Here is a 20,615-nt window from a genome sequence, read left to right as displayed (position 1 = left end):
GACCACCAGGATATGGTCTTGAGCTTTATCAGCTGCCTGCTCTGAAAGCTCGGGGCTGATCTCCTCTAGCCCTGCGTGGTAGAGAGTCAGTCGCTGGCCGGCTAATAAAGGCTCATAATTAATCTCAATTGGCTCCGTGGGTCTCAGAATTGTTCGCGCCATAACACATGAAAATACAGACCACCACGAAAAAGAGTCGACTCACCCTGTCCCAGCTGAAACACAGGCCCAGGCGATCTAGCTGTTTCCTCATGCATTTAATATTACTGCGAAACAAAAGAGAAAAGGTTTGGCTTTCAGAGAAGGGAAAAGCCAGACACGAACTACACTTGGGAATGTGAAGGGAAACTGGAAAAGTCTATCATTCCACAGGGCTTTTTATGTGTTGTTCTGCCCTCGCCAAAAAGAAGAAAAAAAAAAAAGTTCATCACTAAGAATCAATGAAAACGTCCCGATGTTAGAAGACATCTATTCTTTGGACTCAGACAGAAGTTACTAGAAATTACAATGGCATTGGGTCCTGGGGACAGGCCCCTTCTTCGTCCACTCAGAGAGGCAACTCCTTGGCATGCACACCCCTGGCCCGTCCACATCTGTATTCTGAACGGAGTTAAACCGAGCATGGACAAGTTCAAAATCCACTGGAAAAAAAAATCTTAACATGCAAACTGTGGGACTCGAAATGAAAGCTGGTTCCGTGCTCTGTCAATCAGAACCTGAATTCTGAAACTGTCCAATAACCGAGAAAGAAGGAGAGAAGCGAATCAATCAACTTCAATACAAAGTGAGATAAGGAAATACATCGTTTTCTCTTTTTGTTATGGAAAATGAACTAATTCATTTCTACTGCATCCTCTTTCAGTTCAAGCAGACTGAAAATATGAAAAGCCATGAAAAAAATTTTCTGCATGATCTTTGATTAGCTAACAATAGCTGATTTTATTCCAGGCTTTATCCTGAGCATTTCTGCAGAAAAGTGCTTTTGATAGGCTGAACGCTGACGTCCCCTCAAGTTCATATGTTAAACCCTAACCTCCAATGTGATGGTATTTGGAAGTGGCGTCTTTGGGAAGTGACTAGGTCACGAGGGCAGAGCCCTGGTGAATGGGATTCGGGCCCTTTATTATAAGAGACCTCGAGAGCTCCGTGCCCCTCCCACCATGTAAGGACACAGACAGAAGGTGGCTGTAGATTTGCCCAGAAGCAGGTCCTCACCAGACACCGAATCTGCAGGTGCTTGATCTTGGACTTCCCAGTCTCTAGAACTGTGAGAAATGAATTTGTTGTTTATAAGCCACCTGGACGATGGTATTTTTGTTACAGCAGCTGACTAAGATGGTGCTTAATCTTTACCATTCCTACGAGGTAGGAACTGTGACTGTCCCTCTTTTACACATAAGTACACTGAGGCACAGAGACGTGAAGTCATTCACTCAGGTTGATTAGCCAGCAAGGAAAGGCAGGGTTTGCACCTAGGTGGCCTGATTCGGGCACCATCTTCTTGACTGCTACTCTCCAGTACAGGGTTTGCAACCTTTTTTCTGTAAAAGGCCAGATGGTCATGTTTTCAGCTTTGTGAGCCATATGATCTCGGTGACAACTATTCAGTTCTGCCACTGTATACTGGAAGTAGCCATGGACAAGATGTAAACACATGAGTGTGACTGCGTTTCAATAAAACTTTATTTATAAAGTCAGCAAGGCCAAATCTGGCCCACGGGCTGTACATCTGCCAATGCCTGGTCTAGCTTCCGTCAAATTTATGCCCTATATGATCCATTTTATTTGATCATCGTTTCTCCTGGAGAACTGAATGGTGCAGTGGATGATTTTACAATGTAGCCTTGATCAAGATAAAGCAAAGGAAGGTGGAGATGCACTGGGGACAGGCCCTGGAACCACACTCCTACATCTCAGAGGGGTGGGTGGGGTAGGGCCCCAGACCTCTGGGGAAAAAGCTGATGGGGTGGGCGCAGAACATGCTGCTGGGTCCTGCCCTCATGACGCTGCCAGGAGGGAGAGCCATGGGCGCTGCTGGCCCACATGTACGCGGAAGCCTGAGGCACAGCAGGATTGGGAGTGTGTCCCTTAGAGAAAGCTGTGCCCAGAGGAAACTGGCCATAGATTTTCCGTATCAGATGCCTAAGTTCTTCTTGCCTCAAAGTTCTAAAGGCAGAAAATTAACAGAATTTCAGAGAAAATTATTACGTGGAATTTGAATATAGCCAAGAAGATGAGAAGCACTGTAGAAAGTTAACAAATACAACCCTCTTCTCCTTCTCTTCCTTCCAAATGCAAATACTCAAAGGAAGAATAGCAAAGCTTCAATATGAACACATGAATAGCAAAGCTTCAAAACGAACACGTGAATGAACACCCAAAATCCTCTTTGTGATTTCTTAGTAAAAGATAAACACCAATATATACAATCCTGTTTATCACTTGGCAGGCTACAATGTTCTGTTCGCTTTGCTTTCTATTTTTCATGCACAGATTTTTAAAAATTTTTGTTAAGGTTTCGGCGTGTAGGAGTTTGAATACGCCTGTAAGTACGTACCTCTGTGTCCAGCTTTCTGGATGCAGGTTCCTCTCAATCGCAGCGTTTTCGGCAGGCAGTCCAAAGGCGTCCCATCCCATGGGGTTGATGACCTAGAACCCAGAAGAGAACATGAGGCATGGCATTTTGCTAAGTTTCATATCTGTATTCTCTTCCGGGCAATAAATAGGCATTTTTCTCCTACCAACACGCCTTATCCCTTTCTGGATGATTTCACATTATGCTTTGGAAAACCGGCTGGCTACCCATGACAGAAGTATACAAAGAAATTAGAAGGTTCTTCACCAAGGCGCCAACAGCAGTTATCTCTGAGTAGGTGTTTTCATGACTAATTTTTATTTTCTTCTTCTTTTCTGTATTTCTGTTCGTTGTAATGAACCTGAACTGTTTTTCTGAAATTATAAAAAATTTCTATTTCAAAAATATGTACATATAAAAATCTATTGTCATTCAAAATGCTCACCTCACATTAGTATTTTCCAATTAAGGAGCTGTGCTGTCCACTATGGTAACCACTAAGTCACATGTGGTTATATAAATTTAAATTAATTAAAATTAAAAATGCAGTTCCTCAGCTGCACTAGCCACCTTTTGAGTGTGCAACAGCCACTTTGAACCATTTCCTGTATTTCCACTCTCTGAAGAACAGGGAATCCTAAGACCTTAGAGCTCAAAGAGGCTTTTGAGAGCTATCCTCCAAACTATCCACTTATTTAACAGTTTAAGCAACCGTGGCCCAACAAGAGTGAGCAGCCTAGCTAGGTCACACCGGAAGCAATCACCTCAAGCCAGGATAGACCAGTAAGGCATTAATTTCTGAACAACCAGTGACAAATGAACAACCAGAGACAGCTCAGCTGGCAGCTTCAACGGCAAGTTCAACAGCAAGCCGTGAACAAGACAGAGCTTGAAACATGTGCTGTGGCATCAAGAGACAGTCTCAGTAGGCCTGGCTTGCTACTCACTGTCCGGAAAGACACCTGCTTTGAAAACTCAGTCCCCTACCCTTCTGCGATAACTGATTTTGAACACAAAGCCACAGACACAGCTTCTCTTCCTGCTGGACTTCTGAAGCTTGCCTGTGGATGAGGATGACCCGTGTTGGAGGCTCCATGTGAGAGCTGCTGTCATTTACTTTCCTGATCTTCAGTACCCCACAATGTCGCGCATCCCCAGTTCCCTTGTTGAGATGTCAGCCCATGTCTCTTTGGCCACGTTGATTATGGTGGCTATCTGACAGCAGGTTTGGAGACACCTTGACGCCACACACATCCTCATTCGTGTACATTCCTAAGAGTCGGTTACTTATGACAAGCCTCCGTAGCAGGTTGACGCCAGTCACTGGAAGTTCTTGACCACATGGAACACACCACAAGGCTCAAAGGGCCAGCCAGCTACAGCAGGACCCAGCGGTTCTTTCCCGCGTCATCAATGGCTCACATCAGGTGCTTCACTTGAAAGCCTCCTGGCTGTTCTTGCCACAGCTGCCTGGACCAGGTACAACGCACGCACAGAAAGCAGCCATCTGTGTGTGGGCAGGAAGGGGCTCACCTCTGACTACCCGGGGCAAAGCCAATCCTCTCCTGGCCTCCAGCCCCATTCTCAAGTCCTCGATGTAAGCAATAACACCTCTGTGTCCTTCCTCGCCTTTCTCCTCAAACACGGATATACAAACATACGTAAACATGCATAGGGGCGTGCTGGTTTATTTTTACAGAACCTATCATACACTATTTTATGACCTGCTTTCCTTTTCATTTCACATATCACAGACGTCTATATAAAATACGTTAAGTATGTTATGTGTGTATATGTACACATGTACTTTTAAAAAATTCTAACATTCCCTGGGTATATCAATTCAGTGTTAGGAATCTGACCAGACGTAACCCAATCCAGTTGATTTCCTGGACCTGAGGTCTCTTTCCCTCCTGCCGAATACAGCAGACCCAAAGTGTTTCATCCCTCTACACAGTGGCCTCCCCTTCTGGGACACCACTCCCCCTCCAACTTCATACAGTCTTGCTGCGGACACCAATCACTATACCCATCCCCACATGCGCTGCAGAGGGAGGCACACGCCAGAGTCCTTCTCTAAGCCTGTCCCTTGTCTGGAGGGGCAGGTGCGGTGGGTTGTGTGCCACAGAGACCAGGACGATGGTGGCACACTCTCTTCTCTCTGTTCAGGAGAAACAAGGATGGGAGACCAGGGCTGCGGGTGGCCCTGCCTTCCACCTGGTGGAGATGTCTGAGAAAATAAAGCTGGCACATGGACAGAAGCACAAGCAGGACGTGGACAGAGACTGGGGACAATGACGAGCTTTGGGGATCTGGTCCCAATTCTAATGGACCTGGTTCCCACATTTCCTCTGATTCTGTAAATGACACCAGGATCTGGAAAAAAACAAACAAAATCTCTCTTTCTGCTTAAGCTGGTCTGAGCTGTGTGTTAGCGCCCAGTCGCCAAGAATCCTAACAAAAACAAACACCCATCAGGGTACGGCTGTCTCTTGAGTATTGCTTAATGCATGGCTGAAATATATCCCCCCTATTAACTATTAAACGTCACGGTTTATTTTCTCCTTTCCTTTTTAATGTTCAAGAGCTTTTTAAAAATATCCCACGTGGGGACATGTGCTGGATTACTAGAAAGTTCTTCAGCACACCCATGGGCAATGCCGGGGTGCAGCTTCTGGCTGGGTTTTAACTCTCACAGGGCTGTTTCCCTGGCAGAGGAGCCCCACTGTTGTATAACCGTTCCACGAGAAAGGAGAAACTTAATCACCACTTGGTTTCTTTGTTGGAACTGCCAAAATGGCACCGGTTCAATGTTGCTGCCTATTAACGTTCTGTTCGGTGGCGTCCACATTTTTAAATAAAGTCAATACAGAAGACAGTCACCAAAAATCTGTCTGGATTTACGTAACACGCTTGTTCATTTCTATTTTTGTTGTCAGATGAAGTTTACATAAAAAGATGTTCTTAGCTTGCATGTCACCCAAGCTGTCTATGAAAATAAAGTTAGAAAAATCTTAAAGCCTCTTAATAGTTCATATTCTTATCAAAAGCTAACAACAACAACAACAACAACAACAAGTCTGTCCTACAATACAGTGTGGGAAGTCCTTTTTGCATCTTGAAATCAGGACAGTTCCTTCCACGATGGGCCGGATTGCTGGGTTAAAGGTTTCTATGAGCCACCTTCCTATGAGATCAAGTGCAGAGCACGCTCTTGTGCTATAAGATGATTCACTACCGTCCAGGGGCACGAAGTGGAGACTGACAGCAAGATTACAAAATCCCGAAGTCTGTCCGCTCCCTGGCAGCACATTCGACTTGCTGGCCAAATTGTTACAGCTCTTTTATGTGGAAGACAATGAATTGCTGGTCTAGTGTCTTATGTGGAAGACACTGTGCCAGCTGCCTCCTTTGCCAGCCCCGTTCACGTCGTGGTCTCTCGTACATCATCCAGGTCAAACACCCCCATGCTCGGTGTATCGTGCCCACGTTCTCGTCCGCGATTTCTCTACGGCCCAGACTATGCACAGCACACCCCGAAACAATTCTATGCCTTCCTTTTTTCAGCTCTAAGGTTCCTACTCCTTTCTCTCACCATAATGTGGTTTAATCCTTCCACTGTTCCACAAGTAACGTGTGCCAATTTACCCTAAACAAAAAACATAAAAAGCAGCACCTGGATTTATATGCCAGGGCCACCTGAGGCCTCTCAATTCCCCATGAGTTAACTCTTCTTGGATATGAGAGCTTTCTGCAGAAGGGAATCAAGAAAAAGTCCTAGTAGCTATAACTTGCAAATCCATAAAACAAAACAAAACAAAAACTTCCTGAGTATGAAAAAGCATCATTTCCAGCTGTCCTTCTAACAAATATCCTAAGTATTTAACATTGAGTGAGAAGCCGAGGGGACAGTAAACAACCCCAAAATTCAGAAGAACAGGACACTGCCACCTCCACCACCTCCAGGTGGGAGGCACAAGGAGGAGGCAGAGTTAACAGGGCTCGAAGGCTGAGACCAGTTGCAGAAGCTGAAACAGGCAGGTCTGCCCGGATGCAATTAGATTAATGAAGGAGACACTAACCAGGCCAGAGAAAAATTGCTGGCTTCTCCTTTCCTCCTGCTCTCCAATTTTGCCAGAATTTCTTATTGTTCAGAACCAGCCAGAGGCCAGCTGACACCAGAGTTTGGGAACTGTGGCCTGTAGAGAGTCCGCCTTTCTGCCATTCAAAGCAATGGACAGGAAAGATCTGACAGCAAACTGGCCAAGGACCAGCACAGGAACACTAGTAGGTTTGCAAAACCTACTGGGATTTGGGATATCAAAGGGCCAGCTACTGAGGAGAGGCAAACACAGGGATCAGAGCCCTGGCGAGTCAGACCAGACCTGGCTGGGAGGTGAGGCCCGGGAGCCAGAGCTGGGCCAGCCTCTGGTGAGGTCACAGTCACGTGACTCACCATGACGGGGCCTCCTACCGGCCTCCGGGCGGAGCCACTGGCATCTCATAGTTGTCAGGCAGAAATGAATGGCAAGCAGACGAAGAGAAGGGATACAGGAGAAGGCACAGCGACATATGACAATGTACAGACGAGGACACACACTGGAAAATACCAGAGATTACTGCCCAGAAGGGCCTGGTGGGGGAGGGGGTGGTCCAGGGGACTGCGGCCTTATCTACCTTATATTTCCTTTTTTTTAAAAGGGGGAATGTGAAATTTGATGTGCAATTTTAAAATACTTTTCTTTAGGGGGAAAAAAAAGAGCCGGCATAGGTACAGTTCTTCCTCCCACACAGGAAGCAGGAGCATTGGAGTCAAGAAGACTTTGGAGGCAGAGGAGAAAGAAGCCAGGGCAGCCGGTCGCCCGGTGGAGAGAGCAGCGGCATAATCGTTACTCTGAATGAGCCGACCGATTTCCCAGGAATGATCAGCTTTCTCTCTCTTCCATCCTAAAACGAAACTTTATATTTAAAACCAATTCGGCTTCTAATTGAGAGCAACCATGGTTACTGCCTCTCAAAAAATTGCTATTTTCAGAGAGTGTCACGGTTTCTCTGGAGTAGATTCAACAGTTTATTTCCAAGAAATGAGAAACAACATTTAATTGTGTTTAGCCAGTATAATAACCCACCATCGTTGCAGATGGGGGATCAAATTCAAGCGAATACTTCAGGGTTAAAAGTCCAAGTGACAGCACCTAGGACCAAAGCAGACCTCCTCTGGGAATGTGGAGGGATGTGACAGGCAGATAAATGGGCCAGTTTCCAATCGAGACACTAGACCAGCAATTCATTCTCTTCCTCAAATTACATCTGAGAACATAAGCTCTGGAAGCCCACTCTCTACTTTCAGATGCTACAGAGACCTGAAACTTTGAAACCTAAATGCCACGCTCTGTTCTCTCTGGGCTCTGCATATACACGTGTTGACTGTCTGGCAAACCGACGACTGATGAAATGTATATTATTGTTACTTGCTGAGAAGTCCCCTCATTTCCTCATATCTGCAGATCATCACCTTATGATCGTGCAGCTGCCAGACACACAGCCTCACGGTCTCTCCTCCTTCACGGGGAACAACAAAAAGGCCCAGGCAGAAAACTACTCAGGCGGTGCCCGAGGCTTTTTGCCTGAGACAGATCAGCCCCGGTCTGTAAGGGAGACTCGGCACATTGATGCTTTAATCACCCTGCCTCTAGCCCAGAAGGTGCTGGGGAGACCAGATGAGGTGGGAGGTGGGTAATTTTATTTTCCAACCATCTGTGCGTACAACATATGAAAACACAACAAAATCACCATATGGTGCTAAGCTTTAAATATGTCATCAGACATTGTATGAGTTTATGAAGAAACCAACTGGCAGCATAGCCTTTTCTGATTCCTGAAAGAGAATAATTTATCTCTGGCTTCCAGCAGCCCCTGCTTAAACACCCAAACCTCAGGACTACCGTATTAATGCTATTATTAATTGGAAAATTACATCACAGTTTTTAAAGGGTTTTCTCATTGATCATCTCACATGCACCCTGCACCAAATCTGAGGTGGGAGACTGATCACTGCTGTTGACTAAAGCACCTCATGCCTGATCGACTCATCACCCCCAAACCACCATCTCTCCATTTATAAAGTCCGTGTGGAATCTACTTGTGTGTCCGTGGTCTGGTCAGTGTGTGTGACTCTAGCTTTCCCCAAAGAACTGTGACGATTGTGGACACATCTCGTGAACTATGAGTGCATGGGAGACCCCAGTAATCCATCGGCAGGCTTGTCTCATGCCTCTTCTTTGCACGACTTATTTGCAAAAGCAACCTTGAACTCCCCGAGTCATCATTCTCTCCCATTCTCAAACCCAAACTACAATCTATGGTTTGGCTGGGCTCACAAAATGCAAGGACAAACCATGAACTGGGAGAAGATATTTGCGTTGCATTTAACTAACAAAGAATCGATAGTCTAGACTACATAAAAAACTCCTACAGAGCAACACGAAGAAGACGAACCACCCAGGAGGAACTGGGCAGATAATGTGAGCAAGCCGACACATGTCAGTGAAACAGATAGTAAACACGAAAACATCTCAGCTTCGAGAGGACAGTACTCGAGAAAATGCAAATTAAAAACACAATTAGATGCCATTTCCTTATACCCAATCAGCAAAGATTAAAAAGTCTAACATTAATAAGTGTTGTCAAAGATGTAGGGCAGGAAGAAATGTCATCATTGCTGACAGGTCTATCAATAGGCACCAACATTCAGAAAGCAATTTCTTACTATAAGATGTTGTAATAATGGGATTGCCTATACTCTGACCCAGCGACGCCACTTCTCCCACAGGCTGATGAGTCAGGTGCGAGGATGTTCCTTGGAACAAAATCTGAAACAACCTAAAATGCTAGCAATATGAACATGAACGATTAGATATTGTCATAATGACACAGCACTTATAAACAACAATGAATGAACTGACTCTAGGGACACAGGATAAATCTTGAAACAAAATACCGAGTGAAAAAATATGTAGAATATTAAGATCTTTTTATATAAAATTAAAAATACACAACAGTACATCTAAAGGTGCATAGGTATGCTTAAACAAGAGAATATAGAGTAAAAGCATGCACACGTGAAGGCTGGGATACACACAAACTCTGGGATTGTGAGTACTTTGAACTGGAGGACTGAAACCTCGCTGTGCAGGGGCAGAGCTGTATCTGTAACATTGAAAAAGGAAAAGCTAAGGCTAATGTGATTAAATGGTAATATCTATTACATCGAGACGGCAGGTCTGGGTATTTTCGATAATGCTCTCTGTACCTCTGTGTTGGAAATGTTCATAATTTTTAAGAATGTCATATTTAAACCAAAGGGGACAGATGAGACTACTGTTGATGTAGGAAACGTCCAAACCTGCAGAGAATTTTAATGAGTTTATTTGAGCCAAACTGACGACAATTGCCGGAAAGCAAAATCACGACGGATTAAGAAAAATGAGAAAATGCTCCAGAGAATGGCAGTTTTGCAGCTTATTTTATACATTAGAATCAAAGGAGGAGACGTCAGGAGGTTCACTGGGGGTAGATTAAGGGGACGGGAGGAAGCAAAGCGGGGACATCTCTGGGAGTGGATAAAAGTAAAATGGAGGGACACATACTTCTTTAACATTGGCAGGTACGAAAGAGTTAATAATGAACATTTACAGCACACGGAGATGGGGGTGGGGGGGCGGAGGTAACCATGAGGGGTTCAGGAGTCTGTGCTCTGAGCCAGAGGGGTCTGGAAGAAGGGATTATTCTGACATCCAACAGTGTGTTATCTTAGATGCAAAAAGACAATAGACAGGCTCACTTAAGGTAAAGATTGACCTTCGTCAAGAAAGCCGCGAGCCCCAGGACGTGACTACCTTCCACGACCTGCTTTTGGTTAGAAAATTTTAGGTTCAGACGTGAAGTAACCTCTGTGGTTACTTTCAGTCTCTGAGTTTGGAAGGTCCACCATGCTGGCCTCCCCTGAACTTGTCGGGTTAGTATGTGGCCTTTTTTCCGCATCCACACTACCTAGGAAGAGTGGATAGAGAAAAAAAGGGGAAGGCAGTCCAGAACAGAATTTAAGGCAGAGTGGACAAACTCACTGAAAACACAGCTTAAAATGAATGCAGAAACCAGATCCGAATAGCACTCTATCCATTAAAGAAACTATAATTTGTAATTTTAAAATCTCCCGGGTACCATCACTGGTGAATGCTATTAAACAATAAAGGAAGAAATACCAACAATCTACGATGCTTTCAGGAGACAGGAAGTGAACATTTCCTAGCTTGTTTTACGAGGCTAGCATAACCCTGATATCGAAACCAGACAAACACATTACAAGAAAAGAAAATTACAGATCGGTATCTCTCCTGCACATAGGGATATTAACGAACTGAATACAGCAATAGATACACTAAAAAAATACATCATGGCCGCATGAAATTTGTCCTAGGAACACAGAGTTGGTTTAATATTTAAAAACTCAATCAACATAATACATCCCATTAACAGATTAAAGAAGAAAAACCATATTTCATCTCAGAAAGATGACAGATGCAGAAAAGGCATTTGGCAAAAATCAACACCCATTCATCCTAAAAATTCTCAGCAAACCAGGGACAAAGGGGAACTTTCTCAACCAGATAGAGTGCGTATAAATGGAGCGAAGCAGGAAAAACCCGTGGAGTAAATTGGGAGGAAGAAGCCAACATGCAGGAGAAAAACCTAGCAGGTGGAGTCTCATGACAAGAGAGCGGAGTGTTCAAAAAAGAGGAAATGGTCCGCTGTATTACATGTCACCGAGAGGGAGAAAGACAGGCCAGAGACACGCCCACGGAGATGGCTGAGGCCTTAACACAGCAGACTTGGTGCATGGGTCACGCCCATATTTTTTACTTCCTGTAAAACTGTTCTTAGTGTATCTTAGAATTATCTCACAGATCTCTAATTGAGAACAAAGCAAACCAATCGACGAATTAACAAGTTATAGAAAACGGCAAAGCTTGCTGAATGTTTCTTGGGCCTACTGATTTTGAACCAATCCCGCATGAATACCAAGGGACTACAGATAAATTTGGGGAGACTTAAAAGTTATACTTGGATTTTCAGCTACATTGGGGTGGTGCCCATGCCCCGAACCCCCATGTTGTTCAAGGGTCAACTGTATTTCTATTTAACACAGCAGAAAGCCCAATGTTTAGAATAAAGCTGGTCCTCAGTGACTATTTCTTGAATGAATCAAGCAATACATGTGTCAGGCCCTGTTACTCCAGATTAGCTATGCCTTCTCTCCTTAGAGTGAAGATCGTTGAACGTTGAACTTGACCTGAATCCAATGCTGCTTACTCTGGGACCAGTCTGACACTGGGGAAGAAGGATTTTAAAACAGGAGGACGCTCGACGGGCTTGCAGAATGTTGACAATTACACTGAGATTTCCGTTTCTCTTTTGCCACGTCACTTAAAAATGGCAGGACACGTTTTCACCAAATTTGGCACTTATATTTGGGATGATCCGACTTAAATATGGGCTGTGAAAATTAACAAGAAATTAATTTCAGGGAAACCTGGAGAATACCCACAAAAGAGAGCTTAATTATCTTAAACAGAGCAACCGAAACTGAGGAACGAAGACACCAGAAACCAAACAACAAATAGCAGTTTCAGGCACAAGTCGCTGGATAGATAACACAGGCTGCAGGCAATGATGTGCGGTCAAGCTGCTTCTAAGAAGGCAGAAGAGCACAGGGATTCGCTTATTAAATGGTGCCCAATGACTTTTCAGAGTAAATCAGATCAGGACAAATAATAATCGCAGTTCCACTTATCAAGGGATTATTATGTGCCAGACACATGCACTAACTCATTCAACCTGCACGACGACCCCGTGATGGAAGAATTATTGTCATCTCTATTTTAAAGATGAGGAAGGTGGGATTCAGACACATTAAAACATGTGCAGTGTCACCCAGCTAGAAAGTGGTAGAACAGGATTTAAACCTAGGTTGTCCAACTCCTGGATCCAGCCTGACCTTGGGCCTCTGTTCCTGCAGGTGGCTCCACTTAGTCTTTGGGCCTGAGCTCCCTGGAAGGATCCCAGTACCTCTGGGCCTGGGGCTCTGCTTTGCGCCTTCTCTGTAATGTCTCATCCATCCCAGGGAGGTAGAATCCTCACCAATACCCCCTCAGCCACCTAACAGGCTTCCCTGCACCGCATCAGAAATGTACAGTTTTGCCATAAAAGCTTAATCTTCACAGATTTGCCTGCACTCACTAATTATCCAAAAATAAGTAGAAAAAATATGATAAATCTAGTTGAAGAACCACAGAGAAATGATTATGCTTTAGGCAAAGAGCCAGTTCCATCCCACACCTCCTCTTTCTGATAAACACAGCAGGATGATGGAAAGCAATGTCTGGGGAAAAGAACATCCGACATAAACCAGGGAGACAAACACCTTTGGCCATCTTAAATTACAACACGAACCTCTGAGACTGGTCGTCGAAAGAGTTAATAAAACTCTCCAAGTGACAAAGAGACATTATAACTTGACTTCCTTTTTAGGAATGCCTCTTGCTGCGTCAGTTCGGCATAAATTTTCAAACCAACTGTGACAAGGATGCACTTATCTTCCTAAAAGAAAACCTTTACGAAGAACTGGAAGGTGGCGGCTACCATGTGTACAGGCCCTGCCAGGTTAATAATAGCCCGTGGGAGAGCCGGTTAATGTCTAACTATTGGCTTGCCGGAGGAAAAAGCCTTGATTTGTAGTGTTTGCTGATTTCCATGGTGTAAATACTCCCAACACGCTGGGTTTCAAGCTACTAAGGTGACTAATAAACACAAAGTTGGGCGGAGAGCATGATGGGCTCTCAAGAGCTGGTGTGAGCGGGCTCCAGGCAGCGCTAATGTTTACTGGTTACTATTATGTGCCAGGTACGTGCCAAGTGCTTCGACGTCATCCTCTTTGAATCTTTGTGACAGGCCAGTGGACAGGTACCATTTTATCTCCACTTTACAGATGAGAGAAAACTGTCTTAAAAAGGTTAAGTAAGTAACGAGTCAAAGGTCACATGGCTTGGATCCCAGACATCTGGTCCAAGGGTTTCAGCCCCATTTCGATCCTGCCTCTCTGTAAGCAGTTAAAGGAGGTACTATGATTATTCCCACCTCATCTGACAGATCGTGTGTCGCTAAGAGTGAAGAGCAGGCTCTGGGGTAACTGGCAGTGGGGCGGCGAGGTATCTTTCTCCTTCCTCCTCACCCTTTCAGATCCATGTCAGATGGTCCCTCTTCAGTGAAGCCTTTCCCGACTCCCCCAGAGTTGTGACTCCCCAAATATTTTTTCTTATAAAAATTTTACTTTTCGCATAATGAAATCAATACATGCTCATTAGAGAATACGGAAAATATCAAATACAAAGAGAAAAATCTCTGGTGGCCCCAACTCTTACTCACAGCATTTAATCCATATTTATACTATTAGATTCATCCCCTGTCCAGTGAGTATCTATTTATGTGTTTCACCCCCACCAGACTGTGAACTCCTCCTGGGGAGATACCATGCGTTACCCACACTTTTTTTGTAGCCACTTTCCCCCCACGCCCTACCCCATCTCCATCCCTAGCAGAACATCCGACGCATGGCTGCCCCCCTAAGTAATCTAGGTGCTTAAACATCTTCCAATTCCAATTCATAAAAGGAAATGCTGAGCTTTTCACGTTATCTTCGAAGCTGTCCTCATCTTAACTAAAATCAGTTTTCTCCATTTGCCTTGAACACATATGACGAAGGGCTGTTCTCGAAGGCACCTTCCCTTACCTGCATGCCTCTCATCCTCTGGAAGTGTGCAATGGTGTCGCTGATGGTGTACACACGCATGTGGCCCATGTGCAGCTTGCCAGAAGGATAAGGGAACATGGAAAGCATGTAAAACTTGGGCTTTGATGTCTAGGGAAGAATGACCGAGAATGACATTGAGTATTTATTAAGCATTTACTGAGAACCCCGCGTGCACGAAATATCTGGCATGTTACTCAAAGTAATTTTTTTTTAAGTTTCCTTTTTTAAAAACTGTTCCCATCAATGTAAACTGACAAAAATGTCAAAAACCAAAATTCAAAGCCCTGGTTTGAGCTAAAGAATCGTGTTGAACAACCTCAAAGTGCTAATTACCCACATAGATTTTTAATCTTTTTTTTCTCTTTTAAAAGCTTCTTTCTAGGTCTCAAAGAACTATGTGTTTGTCCAAACGAAGCTCTAGCACAGATCCATGTCAATGCAAGGAAGCAACAGTGAGTCACACAGATGTGACATGTCTACACACAGAGCCCCTTCCAAAATCCCCATAGCCACATTCATACGTGGGTTCAGCAGCAAGTCCGGGGCCCTAAGTCACCGGTTTGGGTCCTGGGTTTCTCTGCTATATTGTGAGCTTAACTTTCAGGAGCATAGTTGAAATGGGAAGGTAAGGAGAGAAATCTCAGCCAACCGAGGGAGAAGGTTGCTGTTTCTGGGGTGGCCTAAGGCCGCCTCAGGCCGGGTTACATAACCCTCCAGCTGCCAGGGAGCAGCTTCAACACGAGGAACACAGGAAAAAGGTACCTGCACCCCAACAGAATGAACACAGGGGAGGAAGTCCTTATGGGAACGCTGACTAATGGTTCTTCTACCAATAAAATGGTGAATGTCGTCACGAGCTCGTGCACATGAGGGGATAAGGCACCAAAGGAAATTTAACTGATTCCTTATGGGGGACCTGTTGTTCAAGGGCAGGGACTGGATTTCAATCATTCCCTTCCCCAAGCCCCACCCCCTGGCCGTCCCCAGGAGTTTAATAACTGTCGGATGAATATTTGTTGGCCTTTATGCTCCCAAAGTCTGCTACCTGGCACTTATTACTGAGGGCATTTTTCCCAGAAAACGTCACAAGTCCTGTCCAGGTGATAGTAATGTTCCCCCCTGCCCAGCCTTAAATCTTCTCGTCAGGGAGAAGGGGCTCCCCTAAAGAAAGGAGGAGCAAGAGGTAACAAGAGGTCACTGCTTCTGTTCAGTCACTCTGGGCCAGAACCGTGTGACATCATCACTATTTTATTTCTGCCTTCGGTGTTTCTCTCTTTGTCCTCCCTCCCTTCCTAGAGAGCCATTAGAGTTCTTTAAGGCTCTGCTTCCCCGTAAGTAATGAAAACTGACGCAAAACAGAATATTCATAACAGTTCTTCTGTGTATGTGTTGGGGGGGGTGTTATGTTTTTTTGCTAAGTATTTGCATGACTGATAATTGACACAGCCAACTATAATGAGGGGAGCAAAAGAAACCAGAAATCAGATTCTTTCCAAATCATTTGACCCCTTGCTGTAAACCTACTTTGGCAAAGAAGTTAAACAAACTTTTAACACAGCCACAAACACGTGGCAAAACAGACTAGAGTAGAACTTTTCTCTGTCCTGCCATTCTCTACAAATTACCACTGAGCAGGAGAAAAGCTGCCTGAAGGAAGAAAAGGGAAAAGGGAATAAATGAGGAGTCTGGAGCTAAGCTACACAAACTAGAAAATCCTGAAATGCTGAAGTAACAACTGCTATTGATTTAGATAAATGGATGGAGGCAGCACGTCGACTACGCACTTTAATTGGAAACTGCGGATCCATAACTCTCAAGAAAGCCATAACTCTCAGGAGTGTGAGAGAGGGTCTGAGGTTCAAGAGTGGGTGGGGACTCAGGACTTACTGTCTTTAAGAAGACAAGTGACAGAGCCTGTAAACAAGTCTCTCAAAGGAAGTGCAAGACCTCATTCTGTTATTTGGAGCGGAGTCAAAAATAAGCAAACTATCCACTCTATTCATTTTTAGGGACATGGGAAAACCGCTGTCACAGATCTTTAGGACCCTCCCCCTCCCCCCACCTCGCAAAATAACAAGAAAATCCTCAATATAAAGTATTTCTAGTTTTTCATTTTAAAATTTTTACTTTCAACTATTTTTCTTTTATTATAATCACCTTGTTTTTATTAGTAATGTAGTTTTGATATTATGTTTATTTAACAGCTCCTAACATTTTCCACATATAACTAATTCATTAGCATCTCTTTTTTGTAGATCTGTCCAACAAAGATTAAATTTATGTAAAATTGAGTGATTTATTATAGCTAAGCCAAACTCCAAAACTGAGTTTATGAAAGACATATAGAAAAGTACTGCTAGCAAGTCTTTAATATTCATGAATATTTTTGTTTATTGCTGCCTGCCCCTGCCTTTTGCTTTGTGTGGATTAAGTCATTTTCCTCTGTGACAATGAAATGTGTTCTATCTTCTGTGGGTGGAAAGAAAAGGAGGAATTATGGGGGTTTATGTTATAACCAAGCAGGAACCTGATTGAAAGGGAAATTTTTATAATTATATAAGAGTGAAGGAATTTAAGCCTTTAAAAGAAATTCTAACTGTAGGTAACAGGAAAGGATGGTCTTCATAACTGGGTCCTATTACTTTTGCCCGGAGGATGGCAGAGAGCAGGTGCACTCCGTAGGAGCCTGGAGCCCTAGTTCTGGTCCTAGCTTTGCCACTGGCTGTGAGACCGTAGGCAAATTCCTTTGCCTTTCTGGACTAAGTTTACAATCTGTAAATCAAAGATGAGGCAAAAGAAGGTTGTGTGGTGGTGGAGGGAGGCGTGAGCTCAGGAAACAAACAAGGGGGATCAAAGGTGTCTGGGTGTGAATCCTGGCTCTGCCACAGGTTAGTTGTGCATCTTGACAAATTGTCAAAACCCCTTCTGAGCCTCAGTTTTCTTATCCCCAAAATGAGGATAATAATTCCTACCCTCAGGATTGCTTCAGGCTTAAATGAGATAATAAATGAACAGATAGTGCCTGACACATAGCAAAAGGCTCATTAAATGGAAATTCTTTTAATGATGATAATTATGATGATGATGGCAAAATATTCCACTTCTTAGAAACTCATTTGGGTGGATTTCAAATGTATCTAATTCCAGAGGGAGGTCGATTATCAATGCTTCAAAATCCACCAGCATCCAGTCATATTCCCAGTCCCTGACAAAGACACACCCACATTTTTATGCTCTTGTACCTTTCATTTATATAACACTTCAGTTTATAAAATGTGTTCGGTCACATTTTCTCATTTGACTTGCAAAACAATTCTGTGAGATAACGCGAGCAACGTGAGGGTCAAGGTTAATGATGTTGCCAAGTTCACACTGATTTGGGGAGCTGAGCCAGTATTTTACTGCCTGGGCTCCAGACTCCTCAATAGGTGCTCTCTCCACTGCAACATTTCCTGGTTCAGATCTGACAAAGCGCCACCAGGGGCTCACGGACAATAACCCTAAAGCTATTTACCCAATTATTGAAACTATTTGTTTCGATCCGTTTAATTTTTTTAAAAACCATAGGCTTAAGAAGAATGAGATGTCACAAAATCAATAAGCTACAACTTCAAAATGTTTGGAAGTCACTAAATTATAATCTAAACCAAAAGAAAAAGAAGAGAAAAAAAGCTAATTTTATGCTCCTTATTCAGAATATAAACTGTTCCCGAAGGTTTGTTTCCAAAATGCATTTAGTTAGATTAGTCTGATCATGTCGCCATGAAGGCTTTTCACTTCCTAATGAGTAAAAGTCGAGTTTTCATTGTATAATTATGTATTACAGTCAAGCCTTCTTTTTTATCATTTCACTTATTATACACTCCATCTCTCCCAATACCAGATTTTCTTACCAGCAGTGATGGTTAATGCACCTAAGCCTGATCCCCAGCAGGCTAGCCTCCCAGAGGAGCCAGCCTCCAGCAGAGCGCTCCATAGCAACTAGCTTCAGCCAAGTACTTCAGACAATTCAGGTAGAGCAGTGAGCTGGTACATACCGACTAGAAGCCAAGGGTACACTAACTCATACAGCTGCTACTGCAAGCTAGGACCCCAGCCCCAGACCACACCACGAAAGGGCTGGTACCTCCTAAACCATGATGCACAGGTGGTAGAACAGGGTTGGAAGTCAAGGCCATGTCAGGGGAGAGGCAGGTACTTCTCAGAATATGCAGCTTCAAAGTTCCACGACTGAGGGGCCCAGGATTCTCTCCTGGAGTCTTGTATCTGACCCTGCCAGATCCCTCTGTGAGGCTCAACTATACAATGGACCACGAAGGACCCCACACCTGCTATGGCTCCTGTCTTGATGAGCTTCCCCAGTAAATACTGCCCAAGAATACCCAGCGTGGTGCTGTCTGCGTGCCCATGATGTGCTCACGTACCACACGGAAACTCTTCTAAGCATTATCCTTGTTTGATCTCATTTTACCCCTCACAAGTATCCTAGGTAGCAGCAGGCACTATTATTATCACTGTCCATTTCAGATAAGAAAACTGAAGCACAGAGAGATTCAATCATTTGGATCAAGGTCACATACTTAATAACTTATTTGAACTGGGCAGTCTGACCCGAGTCCCAGCCCTTAACCCCTCTTCTCTCTTCTCTACCCTTTCAGAATCTCTCGAAATACTCACATCAGCTTCTGAAATTTTGGAGGCCTGTTCTTTTATTCGTTGATGCCACCATTTCTCGACATCCTTTCTTGTCTGCAACGTATACTCTTTCGTCCACTTTCCCGTGGCACTGTAAATACCTCTTGTACATCCTAGAATCGCCCTCCTTCCCCAGTTGATGACATCTGTCCCACCATTTAGCTGCCTTTTCAGAAGAGAGGCATAGAAACTCAGTCTCTGCCAAGCAGAAGCCATTCTTCAGAAGGTGGGATGGCCCTAAAAAAAAAGGCACAAAGCGCATTGGTGAGCCGCCCAGAAGAACCCTCTCCTGAGCAGTCTGTCCATTCAGCACAAACCAGTGTTCCCTGCCGGTTCACACGCTTTCTTCTTATTCTTTTGATGATTTCTTTCCCCGAAGGCATTTGGGTACACCCAAAACAAAGTGTACGAGAATGTACCTGGGAAAATTAATCTTAAATAAAAAGTTTTGTGACTCCCCAAAATACAGACCTTGGCTTCTGCAACTACTAATTCTCTGTAGGACCTCAGACAAATTAATTTCCTGTCTGGAACCTCAGCTTCTCCTTAAGATGAGGGGGTAAACCCAAATGGTCTCTAAGAACCGTCGAGCACTGACAGGTTGTGGCAATGATCTGTGGGCCAGAGATGCGCTGGATGGCCTTTAACTGACTACAAACCCCTAGCCCAAGAAGCAAAGATCAGGGACCAAATGGGGTAGGGGAACGGTGGGAGAGGAACTGGAGTACAAACTTATGTGTACACGTGCGTTTTTCTGGGAAAGGGTCCAGAGCTATCGACGCGGTTTATGGCTCAAAGATCTGAAGACCTGCATCTAGGAGACTTCCCAGTACGGAAAATCCACGACTCTGAGACCACCTAACCCAGTCCGCACTTTCCTAGCCTGCTCCCACCAAGTCGGAACCTCCCGATCAGGGAGGGAGAAGATTGGGCCTCGTCTCTCGTACCCCTGAGCCCGTCAGAGGTTTACCTGCTCACAGGATCTAGCCTGCGGCTCCTTACGCCTCGGTTCCGACCTTAGGCGAACACGGCCCGACCAGGCACCATGGGCGCCGCCATGTTGGCAGAACAACAACTTTATTGATAGCAACCGTCACGGACACAGACAAGCGGAGGCGGAGCCCAGGAGCGCACCGTATCGCCGGGACCATCTCCCGGCAGCCCGTAGGGTGAGGGCGTCTGCGCGGCGGCTCCGGGCTCCGCCCCCTCGGTCCTGGGACCGTCCCCCCGCCCCAAGCCCCGCCCCTTGGCCTAGTCCTCTGTCCCGCAACTGGCGTCGCCGCGACCCTAGACACCTGGAGAGATGAGGGAGTTAAATTCTTACAATTGCTGCAGACATGTGAAAACCATTAATTTAGTTGCCCCAAAGTGAACTAGGCGGCAGGTGGTGTAAAGAGCGCTGGGGAGCCACGAGGTCAGAGTTCGAATGCCGGAGTAGCTACAGCCCCCTACCCGGTTTGGGTGGGTCTCTCAACC

The 20,615-nt window shown here is 44.7% G+C and overlaps 1 protein-coding gene across 3 annotated transcripts in view; it reads right to left on the bottom strand.

Moving 5' to 3' along the window:
• The window catches only part of LARS2 (leucyl-tRNA synthetase 2, mitochondrial), a 127,620-nt gene extending 107,371 nt beyond the window's left edge, over positions 1–20,249 (bottom strand). The window contains exons 1-5 of one of the 3 annotated variants that reach the window (XM_039837534.1): positions 20,110–20,249; positions 19,122–19,376; positions 14,424–14,552; positions 2,558–2,649; positions 206–266 (exon numbers count right to left, since the gene is read on the bottom strand). In XM_039837534.1, coding sequence (XP_039693468.1) covers positions 206–266; positions 2,558–2,649; positions 14,424–14,552; positions 19,122–19,355 — 516 coding nt within the window. In that variant the 5' untranslated portion in view covers positions 19,356–19,376; positions 20,110–20,249. The remainder of the gene's footprint in view (positions 1–205; positions 267–2,557; positions 2,650–14,423; positions 14,553–19,121; positions 19,377–20,109) is intronic. The other 2 variants (XM_039837535.1, XM_039837536.1) reach the window with 2 other exon arrangements.
• Positions 20,250–20,615: the final 366 nt, after the last annotated feature.

This window comes from Pteropus medius, unplaced genomic scaffold, assembly GCF_902729225.1.
Source record: "Pteropus medius unplaced genomic scaffold, Ma_sr-lr_union100, whole genome shotgun sequence".
Lineage (NCBI taxonomy): Eukaryota > Metazoa > Chordata > Mammalia > Chiroptera > Pteropodidae > Pteropus > Pteropus medius.
The sequence above is the reverse complement of the archived record's forward strand: the minus strand, read 5'-3'. Positions and strand labels throughout refer to the sequence as shown.